At 41.2% G+C, this 14,286-nt stretch overlaps 1 protein-coding gene across 1 annotated transcript in view; it reads right to left on the bottom strand.

Annotated features, from left to right (window-relative positions):
• Window positions 1-14,286, bottom strand: part of HMBOX1 (homeobox containing 1) — a 60,507-nt gene that overhangs the window by 23,491 nt on the left and 22,730 nt on the right. The window contains exons 4-5 of the mRNA XM_059835339.1: window positions 12,848-12,958; window positions 5,532-5,685 (exon numbers count right to left, since the gene is read on the bottom strand). Of these exons, the coding sequence (XP_059691322.1) occupies window positions 5,532-5,685; window positions 12,848-12,958 (265 nt within the window). The remainder of the gene's footprint in view (window positions 1-5,531; window positions 5,686-12,847; window positions 12,959-14,286) is intronic.

Genomic DNA, 14,286 nt, shown 5'->3' on the forward strand with positions numbered 1-14,286 from the left:
ATGGGGCCGGTATTAAGGTTCTGCTAGAAGACATAACTAAGAGTAATGGGATGAAATTAACTAAGAAAATTTCCTAACTGAATTTCAGGAGCTAATAGAGCTCTCATTTTCCCCAGGGAAGCCGTGGAAGTCCCAGCGCTCAGGAGAGCTGCAGTAATAGCGCTTTCACAATCGGAAGAATTTCTAATAACGCATGTCAGGACTGATATCGCTCAGGGCCAGAACCATGCACAGGGCTCCGCTGGTCCAGCCTGCCACCGGCTCGCTGGGACCACTGCAGAAGGTACTTCTTTCAGGAGGGTAAACAACGCTAAATCTTCCTCAGCGTAAGCATGCAGCTGATGGAAATGCAGCAGGGACTGGTTTTGGTACAGACTTGTACCAACTTGGGTCCACTTTAAAGGGGGAACAAGAACGCAACCTGGTCAGATTAGACCACTTTGGCAGTGATACGAGGGTAATACATTGCTGCTCCCTGGCAAAAATCAAGGGACACCTCTTCCATGATGCCAGCACAACTGTCAGCGTGACCATGCTTTTAATCAAACCAGGAACTCATCCAACTCAAACCAAACAAAATCAGAACAAAAACAAGCAGACCAAAAAAGCACCATGGAAAATTAGTCCATCTTTTTATTAAATTTCCCCCTCCCTATGCTCTCCTGTCATTTGCCCTGAGCCAGTTCTGGCACACCCCCATTGCACAGCAAGCTGAACCAATTCAGTAAAATGCAGGGGGGGGGGAAAGGATTTCTTTTCTCTGAACTGAGCTGAATTGGCTGGTATTTCCATCAGACAACAAACTTATCTGGCACAATGCAGGGTGGCAGGAGCAGGGAAACTGAGGAGGAGGAATTGAGAAGGGCGATGAGACAGGATAACACCTAAGGATGAGATGGTGACAAACTGTTAATTCAGCTCAGCTATATCATGAAACTACACCCTCAGTACCCTGGGAAATCTAAACCCATTTCTGTTATGAATAAAGCTGCCTTGGATCACAAAGCCAGGTGAAACACCTGACTCTGGTTTGCCATCTATGAAATGGGGATAACAGGTATCTATAGCATCCTAGTCTTATTTAATCTAAATACTTCTTTACAAAAGGATGCTTCAAGAGCACAGACGAGTGTTAAAATAAAAAACCGGACCCATAAAATCAAACCAAATAACTCTCAACCAGAAAGCAAAGTCCCTGCTCCCTAGACGAACTGAAATACTTTCAACTGATGAATTATTCATTTTGTTTAGAGCAGATTTTACAGTTATTTTAATTTAATCTTTGGATAAAGCATATACTTAAAAAGACAACACTCATACCCCCCCCGTCTTTAATGGCACTCAACAAAAGCGCCTTAAAACGGGTATATAGTCATTGATTCTGCTGCCAATCTTAAATGCTTTTTTTGCCTGAAAAAGAAGATAAACCTCAACTCCAACATATGATTAGAGGAGAAGCACAAATCATATTAAGAAAAAAAAAAAAAGACAGACGAAACAACGCAGCTTCATAAAAAAAAGAGAAAACCCTAAGGGAATTTTCAATTTCATAGTTCTAATGAGAGGGGTTGAAAAGTAGAAGTAAAGCAGAGAAAAGAAAAAAAAAAATTATCTTTGGGACAAGACGTAAGGAAGAAGAACATGAAACTGAACCAGCAACAGACTTTCAAGTTTAACCTCAGGTTTTCACAGAAAGGACTACTGTAGTCTTAGCTCTGTTCCCAAAGGAGGGTAAGCCACACAACACCACCACCACACACAAAACTCAGCATATTTCATGAGCAGGAGGCTCAGGAAGAGAACAGGTCAAGGTTGCTATCACTAGCACAGCAGTGAGAGGGAGCTTGCGCTGCAGTTGTCTGAACCACACCTAGTCTGCAGTTAAATATAGAACTTTACTTTCTGGAACTATTGTTCCTCTTAACCTTCAGAGCATAAATATTCGGAGAGATATTTAAAAAAAAAAAAAATAGAAAGGAGAGAGGGAGAAAGAGACCTGAACCCATTGTTCGAAACCTAAGCCTAGCGACTAATAAACTACCCTGGGAGAATTTCCAAAAAAGCAGTAAAGACTGGAGAATTGAATTACAGAAACCGCAAGCAGCATTCTGGAAATCCAGTATAAACCAATTAGTTTCTTTAATACACATACCCTGTATACAGACACTTATGTACATCAGACATTTAAGTATATGTGCTGGCCCTAACTCTAATCTTAATTATATGAGGTTGGCACCAATATAATAATTAATTGCACTGGAATTTTTGTTGATTTAAATATTTTTAAAAAGAAAACTATACCTTCAACCCTCAACCTTCTCATGCAGTTCATGGGCCGAATCCTGACTGACGCTGTGCATTTTCAGTTGGAGAGCCTGCTCCTAGAAACAAATCTCTCTAATCTTTGCAATCAAATTCAGATTCTTTCCTTGAAGTGCTCTCACCTGGTTTGACACATTGACTTTTAGCAACTGCATTTCTTACCAACTGAATCCAAGTGAAAAGCACATACCACAATTAACTGATAGAGCAGCCCAAGACTTTGATCCTCACCCAAAAAATGTTTATACAGCGTTGCAGCAACGTTTCAGAAGTTTATAGGAAGAAGTAGTCCTGCATTACCTACACTAGAGTTTCCATTAAGGTCTAGATTCAATCCTCTTATCTTCAGGCATTTAACTAAATCACTAACGTTCGGTCTAATTGCAGAAGGCTCTTCTTTTGTAGCCAGAGAGGAAGGTGCATATAGCCCTCATATGAGTTCCATTAGTGGGATGGAATTGTCTTCTGGATCTCTATTTCTCATTGCTGAATAGCTAGAAGCCTAGATGAACAGGCACTTTACTGAGGTTCCCAAATAAGAGAGCTCAAAACTAGGTGCCTAAATCCCTGCGTGCACCAACGGTGCATCAAGATGCTGAAGGACATACAAATGCAATGCAATGAAACTTGCATTTAATTAAGGAAAATAGTCCATTAAACTGAGTAAGATGCCTCCACTCACAGACAAAACTTAATCCTTTAGAAGAAAATGCAAATGAGCAGATAAATGGCACCAGACCACATGCAATGCCAAACATCATTTTAGTGGGCCAAATGCTTATTCCTGACCCTACGGCGTCAAGTGAACCTTATCTGCTTGGGCCAGACAGCCAGGAGTCTGGTTACCTTCATCCCGGCTGCTGTTATGAGTCGTATTACGGACAAGCCTGGAAGACTCCGGCGACTTGTAAGTGAAATCAGTTAGCTTCTTCCTAGGGCTCCCAAGAGAGTGTTTTCCTCCCACTCTTTCAAAACTTGTCACATAAAACAGCTCATCCTTTCAGCTCAACTAGGCCTATTAAAGTATAAGAGTTAAACAACCATATTCCCAACTTGCTTTATGGTGTAGTTTTATTGTCATACAAAGCTTTTACCACAGCTCGAGTTTACTGTGTTCTTGCCTCAAGTACAACTCCTCAGCCGTGCTTTTCCAGTACCCACACACAAGGCTGTGAAATTCAGTGCTCATGGTGACCCAGCAAGGGCTTTGCAAATTAATATTATAGCCAGGATTAAGGCAATGTGGCAGAAGTCTCCATTAAACAGCAGAGTAAGAAGAAAACCCCAGCAGCAAAGTCCTTACAGAGCATAAGACACAGCGAACAAAACCAAGAATGACAAGAAGAAAGAGGGTAATGAAAAATAGGTCAAGTGATTATGTATCTGCATACACAACTGAATGATATCCAGTGTCAACACCAACTTGCTTCTTTCCATATACAAAACGAAACCACACATCCTTCTAACAGCCACATATCAAACCATTACAGGTTGTCTGACTTCTTGAGAGTGTCACGGCAGAGACTGGCTTTAGGAGAGATCTGAAGGAGGAAAGGGTAGTGCTTGCATGCTTAGCTTTCTTATTCTGCTCTGTGTTTCCACAGCACCTAGCACAAAGATGTCTAAGGCACTATCATGGTTCAAACAGCAAATAATAGCAGTTATCGCACTTTAGCCCAGACAGAAACCAAGAAGGAAAACACCCAAGCCCAAACAGCTCTAGTTCTACTTCAGAGTAATTAAATATTTCACACACAGAGGGTTAATAAAGAGATGGTCCTGTCCTGAGGGTATGCTGAGCTGTAACATTTTTGTCATCCTACATACTGCAATCAGGACAGTCATACAAGCATTTTAAAGCGCTAAAGATCCTATACTGCTCATTGTACTGCCTGTGCGGAGGGGGACACTAGAAAAACACAGTCCCCTGTACTATGGGATTTCAGGACTTCATATTAGTCCGGTCTAGCAAAGTAGAACAGATTTCAAACATTTACATTATTACCTCTGGGGAAACATTCTCAGCCAAAGCTGAAAACATCAGTGTAGTGCCAGGACAGAATAGGGAAACAAACACTTCATTACTGGTCTCAGCCCTGCAAAGACCTCGTGATGGCCTGTGGCCACACAGAAGTATGTCCATCTTGTGTGTAAAATGGCTTGGGTCCCTGAGGGAGCTCAGTATTTGGTCTTAGCTTAGGCAAAAGGAGACACTCTCCTGCTCCTAATCAGTTCCAAAGAGACTTGTGCAAGCAAGAGGAAAGAGAAGCATTACAGAAAGGGCAAAAGCACATCCTAAAATTCTGCTGGCCAAGGACTCAATGGAGTTGCAAACCAGAGAGGAGCGTAGCGCACACAGAGTCATCTGGTGCTTTCATGGAAAGGAGGTTCCTCATGCTCTCGGAGGGAAGAAAACTCCTCCCAGCCATTTAGCCCTTAACAGAAATAAGCATTCATCCCTAAACTACATTTGAGTTCACTAGCCCTTTTCTATTATACAATATTATCCACAAAAGAGACATTACTGTAAGCAGAGGGAAAGGCAAAGCACATAGGCAGCCAGGAGACCAGGCTCAGAGAGTGCTTCGTCTCTGCAGGACTGAAGAGCTGGGAGCTCTAATGATCACCTGCCACTCTGCATATGTATTTGAAAGATCCACTTTGCTCTGTACTGTTCCCAGCTCATGTAAAAGGGTTGTAAGAGCCTTTTTGGACAAGGAATCTACTGCTTGTTAGGCAAAGTTCTGCATCCTGAACAATTACAGTGCTGCCGAAATGCCAGTATCAACTATAAAATAACATGATACATTATGAGGACAAATCAGTAAATTGGGAAAGGAGAAATGTAGAATGTAAAGAGCGTGCAGACCCCCACCAAGACAGAGCCTGGATTAGGCTAGATGGAAAGGTTTCTGCAAAAGCAAAGGAAGAGCTGAACACCAATACTCTCAGACTGAACTAAGGACAAGATGTCTTAGGGGCTACAAAAAATAAGATACTGTCCAGAGCAGTATAACATTTTTTTAAACAACAGAAGGGGTAAAATAGCTCCTCCTACTCTATCATCTAGAATCAAATTATTACACTGTTATTGGCTTGCGTGATGCTAAAACACATCCATGAAAATGAAGATGGTGTTCACCAGAGCAGGGAAAAGGATACGTGTATTGGCTTTAAAATGCCCATCTCCAAACCCCGAAGTGACATACCTTTCCATAACAGCCAGGCACTCCTTTCTCCATGTGAACCGACTGCCTCGCCGTAGTCTGAAGGTCCCAGAGGTAGCTGTGACTGGGGGAGGCGTCTGTCTCCATTCTGGCTCTTCTATTGGGATAGGAGCGGGTCTCATGCTTAATGTAGCCCCTAAGAATAATAAATACTGTGTTTCCTACTGGATTAAAAATCATGCCCATTTTCTCACTCCTGCTCATGAAAAAAAGACAAGACAGATGATGAAACCATTCAAACTAAAAAAGTAAAGCATTATCAAACAAAGACACCTTAAAGATACACAAAGCCAGCTAGAGTACCCATCCCCAACCTCCAAGCCAGAGAGGTATCAGGTGACCATGGAAATCTAAGGGGGGCATAACTGAGCTGATAGCCACTTAGGAAAAGCTGCCCTGTCTTCATCAAGAGGAAAAGTGTCGTACAGAAAGGGTGAGCTATGCCCCAGCTGGGATTTATTTAGGTTGTGCTGCTACCTCTTCTGCCACGAAACAGGAAATAGCAGGTTTCTATTTAATTGTACAACAGCCTCAGGAAGCAAAATGTAAATTTATACCAAAGGTATTTCGATGTGTCTGAAGAGCTGAGTAAACACTTGAAATAGCTCCACCGACAGAAACACACCCCGTGACCTGTGCAAACACAGGTTCCTGAGTGCCAGGGTGCCTGAAAAAGTCACTGAAAGCAGATTAACATCACACCTTTACTCTCCTGTCTCCCTTCGATGGATGTATCTCTCCTTTCAAGAAGCCTGAGCTGGAAAGCATCAAGCAAGAGACAGGACTTGGCACGACGCCTTCAGGAAAGGCCCTTTGAAACTTACCCCTGATTCTTTCCACAGCAGCCCCTCAGTTAATAAATCAAGATAAATCAAGACACACTGGGAGACCGATCTTTCGTATATCCCTTGGTGAGGATGGGAACCTGGTATAAGACATTAGTACGTAAACCAGGGTATGTTCTGAAGGACAGCTTTGTGCTCAGTGACTTCCCCTGGAGGGAAGAAATAGCTGTTCTTGTGTGCAAAAAATAAAGTCGTATGAAAAGATAAATCACCACCTATATCCCATATGCATACTGAGCTCAACTGTAATTCATGTGCTGAACCAGCCTGGATAGATCCAAGAGAAGCAGGCAGCTCTGCTCACAGGAGGAATACAGTATTGTGCACATGTAAAAGCAGGCTGAGACAGCAAACCCCTCTGGGTACACGGACTTGCTCAGAATGGTTAGGATTTAATCATAAAAACATACTGTGGTAGTGAAACAACACTGCTTGTTTAATTTAAAGCAGAGTAAAAGGGTTAAGGGAACTTAAGAGTTTAACCGATGAACAAAGTCCTACAGATAAAAAGCAAGAAATGAGCTATTTAGGCATTCGGCTGCACTCCTTTCCAGAAATGCACAGAGTATTTGCCTTACTGCCAGGGGCTTGCATCTGTGTTAGGTAGCAGAGCCCAAAATAATTTAAAAATTTTACCCAGGAGAAGTCTATATATAGGAAGTGAAGCCCACAGCCTCTGCCTTGCATGCACAATGGACGGTGACTCTTACTAATTCCCAGCTAATGAGCCTACACAGATTACTTAGTTTTATTGACACATGAAATATTTCCTATATTGCCAAATTACTGGGAGGCCATTTCAAGGGAAGTTCTTTATCTGGTCTCTCTAGTACTTGCACAGTTTAGGGGTCTGGGTCAGTATGAAGTTGCTAGGCTTTAAATACACTTCAAAAACTAAAAAACGTTAAAAAAAAGGAAGAGGCAGGGGAGGACAGGACGAGAAATCAGCTTTCCCTGCATTGTCTTAGCTATATACTTTCCCTACCTGAGGATTTCATTTCACAGGGAAAGTATAGGAATATCAGTGATGCCTAACATCAAGGTAAGAGACGCAGAGTACTTCCATTAAAGTTGCCTGAGATTTTTCAGACAAAGGTTGGAAAAAAATTTGCATTTAAAGCATAAATTTGCTCCTGATATGTTCACTTACTGAACAGAAGATGCTTTTTTTGTTTTAGTAGCCTTGCTAGATCAATTTAGCTATTTCTCTTTTCTATGGGGCAACATCAATATCAGCAGCAGATAAAAGAGAAGTATGCGGAGAATTACAAGCAAGTACCCACCGCTGTTTTTGCACATGCACATAAAGACGGAAGCATCTGAATGCATAGAGGCCCAAAATGTGCTTGGATGTATGAGTGGCAAAAGTGGTGGACATATGCACTGCTGCCACGGAGCTTTTCTTCACCCCCCTCAATTAACTGAGCACTTGGGGATCCTATTTATTCTGCTGTTCCAATGCTTCATTGCAATCTTCTTGCCACCCAGCTCCACTTCTTTACAACTTATTAAGTTACATCCTAGTTACTAGGTCAGATTCTTTTTACAAATCCCTCAAACAGCTTTTAAGAAGTGAAACTTCTCTCTTGAGCAGAATGAGCGGAGCAAATGCAGTATGAAATTTTCATCTTAGTATATGCATCAAAAAGCAAGACATCTATAAAGGGTGTAGAGGTGAACTGTCTGGGAAGAACTCCTTTCGTAGAGAAGAATGAAAAGCAACATCTCTCACTACCTGCCAATGTTGAGTACCTTTTACAACAATATAGAATTTTCTTTGTGCAAGCCAGCATTTTCTCAAACGCGGGGTATCACTTTGGAGATGCTGCAGGTGGGTTTTGGGGAGAGGAGGCAAGAGCGGTGCTCTCCAACTGGAATGCAGCTCTATCTCTGCACTCAAAATTCCTCATGGCAAAGGCCTGCCTTCTCTCAGCACATCCCAGACACTAGCCTGAAGAAAGAGCGGTGCTCTTAAAAGTGTCAGGTGCAATTGCTGACCCACGTCACATGTCTCAGGGAGGCCCTGTCACACTGGGGTGATGCACAGAACGGTTGGAGCAAGCCTCAGGCCATCTCCCAGCTTCAAAAAACCATTTAGTAGCAAGCCTTTGCAGCAAGTACCGATCATATATTATACTGATAAGAAGAGATGTCACACTTTGGTTTTAGCCAGACTGACCTGAGATCACATGATAAACACCTTTCAGTTACTGCTGAGCCAGGCTAGATTGGAATCAGCAGCCTGCACAGCAAAAGGTTCCCTACAGAGCTCATTGCTTGGATGGAAAGGATCAGAGCAGGGGCTATTTTCTCTGCAGCTCTGTAAAATAGTAAATCACCAACAGTACTTTTCCAGTGCAAATCTCGTGGGATATCCAGCCCCTGAATTTTTTTTTTTTTTTTTTTTTGTAGGCTTTTCTTTTATAGCTAAACAAGAACTGCTATGGGAATAACACAAGAGATGCTACATCTTGATAATAACTACCTTTCTTCTTCCCTTTTGTTCAAGGAGGAAGAGCACACGGTTTTCTCCAAGGTGACCACAGCTGCCTTCCTATTACAGAAGACTGGCAGAAATAAATATCCAGCCTAAATGGAAGCAGTCTGTAGCCATCTGCAACTTCAACACATCATTTCTAGGTGCCAGCTTCAGTTTGCATTACACAGAGGCAAAAGACATGCTAAAGTTACTCCATAACAAACTTTCCACATTGCCCAAGACCCAGTGCCAGCCAAACTAATCAGGCTAACAACTACCAATGTAAAAAGAAAGATTTCTTTATTTATTTAAAACCCATGGGCTCTGAAAAAAATAATCAGTACATTATAGGACTCTATGCACTCATATACTGGCTTCTGAAACATATACTATTTATCTACTGCCAAAATGCTCTCAGTCCTCTACAAAACACAAGAGATGTGGTACTTGTCCAAAAAAAGCCCGATCTAAATGAAAAGCATCCCTATTAATTGGATTAAAGACCTTTCAAACACTAGCATTTAGCACTGACTTCTTCCCTTCAACAAAAAACTGCCTTTCACCCTAATTGGCAACTGTTTCCAGAAAAATTTACAATCACTAGTACACTGGCATTCGCAGCATTGCTATTAACTCTGACATCACTCCTACCAGGAAAACATTGATCAAGAAATTTTTGAGCGAGATTATTGCATACAGTAGGAAAAGCGGTGGTTTTTTTCTGATCTATGAGACTTAAGTCTCTTTTGCAATGCTCCAGTCTGCTGTTGCCTGAAGACCCGCCACAAAAGACAGGAGAAATATAGAAAGTACCCATGCAAATAAGCAAACAAAACCCAGAGAACAAAAAACAGCATATTCAAGAGGCCAAAGCAAGCTGGCAAATAACAAACGTGATGGAATTGCTGAGCCTTTTCTGTACAGGAGCAACGTCTAGCAACGCCTCAACAGCAGCAATGTCTCAAAACTGCCCTAAGGCTCCACAACACAAAGTTCTTTGGTTAGCAGATGCAGGACTGCTTGTGGATGATTTAAAGTGTTACATAGCACCATTACAGATTTGAAAAAAGAAAAATAAAATCTCTTTTGATGTATATATAAGGCATCTTTTGTCCCCTATATTATTGGAACCTCCTGGTTGGGTGCAGTATATAAGCATAGTAAAAGACAGTCCCTGCTGTGAGGACCTTACAGGCAAGGCAGGCAAGTCATACACAGGAAACTGGCCTCATCTTTATCCAGGAGACGGGAAAGTGAGGTGCAAAGCTGAAATCATTTGCTAGAAGCCATACAGAAAAACCAGCAGAGCCAAGGAAAGACTACAGGTCTGCCAAGTGATCTCCAGCCCTTTCCTCACAAAACAACTATTCTTTCTTTACAGTTCATAAATTGATTATATCTGGCATCCTAGTCCCTCAAAACTGTTTCGATTTTAAGCAAAAGTTTTTTTTCCATTACTACACAAACAAATTCAGCCAGAAAATGGACTTACTCTGAAGATCCAGTTTTCCAAAATAAGGAATTAAAGAAATGGGGAAACAAAAAGTTCCCAAAGACCTCACTTTGCCCACTGGTAACTCAAACGCATAGGTACTTCTGCACAGAGAGACCTGACTCTATCACTCAAAGGAGAAGGATTGAGATTTTATTCCCAGCAGCTGGAATTGGAAAAGATGGGCTATATGAGAACAGAAAGCCAAAGGTCACTTCCTAGTACGTGTGCAAATAGAAAAAACACATGCCAGTCATTTAATCTCTTAAGTTTCTTCAAAGGAGGACAATCTTTTACACTCTACAGAGTGCAGTGACGGCATCACTTCTTTGTGAACATGGCAGGAGGCTCTACCGATTTCCTCACTTTCTGACTGTAAAGAAGGCAGCAGAACGGCTAGTCGAGTCTACTAATCACAGGATACTATAAGTAGCATCCAAAACTTAGGCTCCAAATTCGTTTTATAACAGTAATTTAAATCCAGGATGCTTTGGACAAGGTTGGTACCTTCCTTAATACACTGTATACACTTGCACATACGCGTGTTAATTGTCTCTTGGCTAGCCAGTCTGACCTGCAACGCAGTAGATGGCAGTAATTCAAAGCAGTGGATTATCCTACAATAAATAACGCAACCATTTTCCTCAAGTAGACTTTTCCTGCAGCTATGGGAAAACTGAGGGTTCCCCCCTTTACCTCAGACTCTAAAAAGAAACCAAACGTTATTTAGTTCTAAAGGGAATTTAAGTACATCCAAATAGCCCTTTGGCATAGACAGAGGAGCCCTTTTGCCTTTTAAACTTCTTAAAAATGCTGTATAAGATCTGTGATTTGAAAAAAGGTTAAACTCAAACAATCACTCTTCAAGAAATTTTTCCACGTGTGTATAGAGAAATGTGAACAAGACCTCAGCAAGACAGTGCATCAGAAAAGTAGAGGTTAACGTCGATTCACTTCAATTTAAGCTGTAACCTTCAGTGTTGCTAAGTCTTCCTTCCTTAGACACTTCTCAAGAGCAAAAGGATAAACAAGATGTGAGCTTATGGATATGGGGATAGAAAGAAGGTTAAGAGGAAGAAGTAAAGATTTTCGTGCTAAGTTTGAGAAGGCTTCTCTTATCCCAGCACAGAATACTTTTTCTTAAACAGCTCCAAACGATATTGGAAAGAAAAGATGCAAGGCTATAGGAAAGATCCACACAACAGTTTTCATCATTAGGAGAGGACTTTGGGGTTGTTTTCCAAAATACACCTTCCAAAAAACCTCTGGTTCTCTCCACTGTTTTGGAGGCAATACCTTCCATCAAAGGGAAATGGCCAAGAGTCACTTCGTACGGTACAACTCGAAGCTTTCAAAGCAGCTGATACTGAACGGTTGTATCCAGTAACTTTGCCGATCCTTAGTTTCACAATTCCAGCCACTGCAAAATCAAGACTTCTCAGTGATCCCTGCAGCTTGTCAGCACCTCACAACCCTTGGCACTTTCATTCTTTAAAGCAATTTTCTAGATGCTTAACAGAAAGGACAGGCTCGGCTGTGGCTTTAAACCCACCCAACTTTAAGCTAAAGTATTCTCAGGAAAACTGGCAGCTGGAGCCTCTTGATTTCCAGCTTACACACAAAACAGAAGTTTTAAGAATTTACTTTCACTGGTATTTTTCTTAATAGAATTCTAGATATCGAAGCCAAGTTCACATTAGAGAGCCCGAGTCTTAAATTCCTTAAAATAATTACACAGTTAATTTAATCATGCTGTTGTTTAAAGGAGACTAAATGTAAATATTTTTATCTTTACAATAAAACCACTAAAGGGAAAAATAAGAACTGTGGTCAAACAAAATCTATGGAGAAGAACAATGCAAGGAAATTAATTCAACTGTGATTTTGAAGATTGCTGGTTAGTTAAAGATAATGAGGAGCTTTACTTCTCTTTTTCTATTTAAGATCTATTTTGAGATTTGGAGAAGCAGGTGGGATTTGAGAGACACATCTCCAACTTATCACTGTAACTATCAACATCCCACCCATGAGATTGAGATCCAACCCAAAACCCTCTGAAGTTATCCCAAAGTTCCTCTCCACTGAAATGTGGGGGGTTTTTCCTGCAACTGTGTATTATGCAGCTGTTATTAATGTTTTCTGTTTGTTCATTCTTAAGAGCCTCAGCATATATTACATGTTAGCTGACTACAGCTTCACTGACTGCTTCTGAGTCCCAGAGTTAGCTAGTGGTGAGAGGACAGGGCAAGTAACCATCCCCGAGGAGCTGGACAGACAGCTGTGGATGAGTCAGCCTTGGATCATTTGCTGCAAAGCAAAGCACAGATTTGTTCCTACCCTCCTAAAAAGTAAACTGGTCAGAGGGAATACCTCTTCAGTACAGCAGACCAAGAAGTGAATGATCAGCGATAATAAAAAAGTGACAAAAGGCTTCTTTGCCGTAAATAAAACAGCAGGAGATGTTTAGGCTGTATTTGTTTACCAGGATTTGTCTTCTCAAGCTGGTACCATCTGTAAAATGCCCTTTTCTTTTGTTCACTCAGGTCCGACCCCTGCTGCAACAGCCAATGGGAGATCCGGCTCTGACTGATACCTGTAAAAAACCAGAACAAAACAAAACAAAACAAAAAGGAGAGAAAGAGGAAGAGAAAACTTGTTCTTTTTAAAACATTTTAAAGTAGCTTATATATTGATAAAAGCTGTTGTCTTACATAATGTTTCAATTGGAGAAAAAGTAGAGAGTTCAAGCTTCCCCGCCCTGTCCCTAACTGCTTTAACTTCTCCCTGTTGTTATTTTCAACCTTACTCAAGGTACATCCTGGAATCGGCACAATCAACCTACAAGCAAAGAGGGTACAAACTGGGAAGCCAAATCTACCACTGACTTGAATTGTCCACAACTTCCCTGGTTCTTAAATTTCTTCAGCTGTGAAATGGGAACAAGTCCCTTACCCACTATTATATATAAATAATGATAGTTAGGAGATCATTATCATTCAATGCTTGAATAAGAAGGGAGATAAACATAGAAACCGTTTATGTGATATAGATCAAATCAGCCAGAAACGGAGCAAGCCAACTATCAGCAGCTGTAACAACGTCCAGAAAACAAAACAGAAAGGGCAGTTGCCTGTCAGCAAAGCAGGATTCAAGCTCTAGATATCCAGGCAAGATTAGGGACAAAAAGTTCCAGAGATTCTAAAGCAAGACTTCTAAGAAAACAGTAAAAGGGGGAAAACCCCTAGAAGTTAATACGGTTATTTCCAAAGCACAACAATGAATGAAGAATCAATGCAGAAAGGGAAAAGAAGGAGAGGAACCAAATAAAGTGAGAGGTTTAAAAGTGCAGCAGAGGTGAACTGTAGGTTCATTTGAAAATACCAAATATATACAGTTTGCTGAATAAGCAGTACTTCAGGTAGGAGGACTCCCTGTGCTTTCCACAAGGCTTTTCAGCTATCAGAAGGGCTTAACAACACATAAGCTCTCCTGAGAACTGAAGTTTTAGGAGGTGCTCCAAGTAACAATATTGCTGAACACCACCTGTGCCACCACCTGCTTGGTGACAACACTGAGGCAGGTAGAAGGCTGGTTTTCACACAGAAACCAAACTACCTCTCCCCTCTTGAGATGCGTCAAGGTTTTATAAGATTTTATAATCATATTTAACTTACGAAAAACAAGCCCCTGTAGTTTTACCACTTCTAACACAGGGGGTTTACTATGCCCTATGCCTTTTTTTTTTGTGCATTGAACACTGAAGCTAGTCAACTTGAGAATGATTAAACTTGACTCTGAGGTATCGTATTCAGGTGGGTTTACTCCAACCAGATTTTTAAAATCACAGGATTTATGCTCTTAACTGTTCTTCCTTATACAGAATTCTGGAGCCTATGAAGTTTTAATTGTCCTGGGGAAAAA

The sequence above is a fragment of the Gavia stellata genome, chromosome 2 (genome assembly GCF_030936135.1).
Source record: "Gavia stellata isolate bGavSte3 chromosome 2, bGavSte3.hap2, whole genome shotgun sequence".
Classification (NCBI taxonomy): Eukaryota; Metazoa; Chordata; class Aves; order Gaviiformes; family Gaviidae; genus Gavia; species Gavia stellata.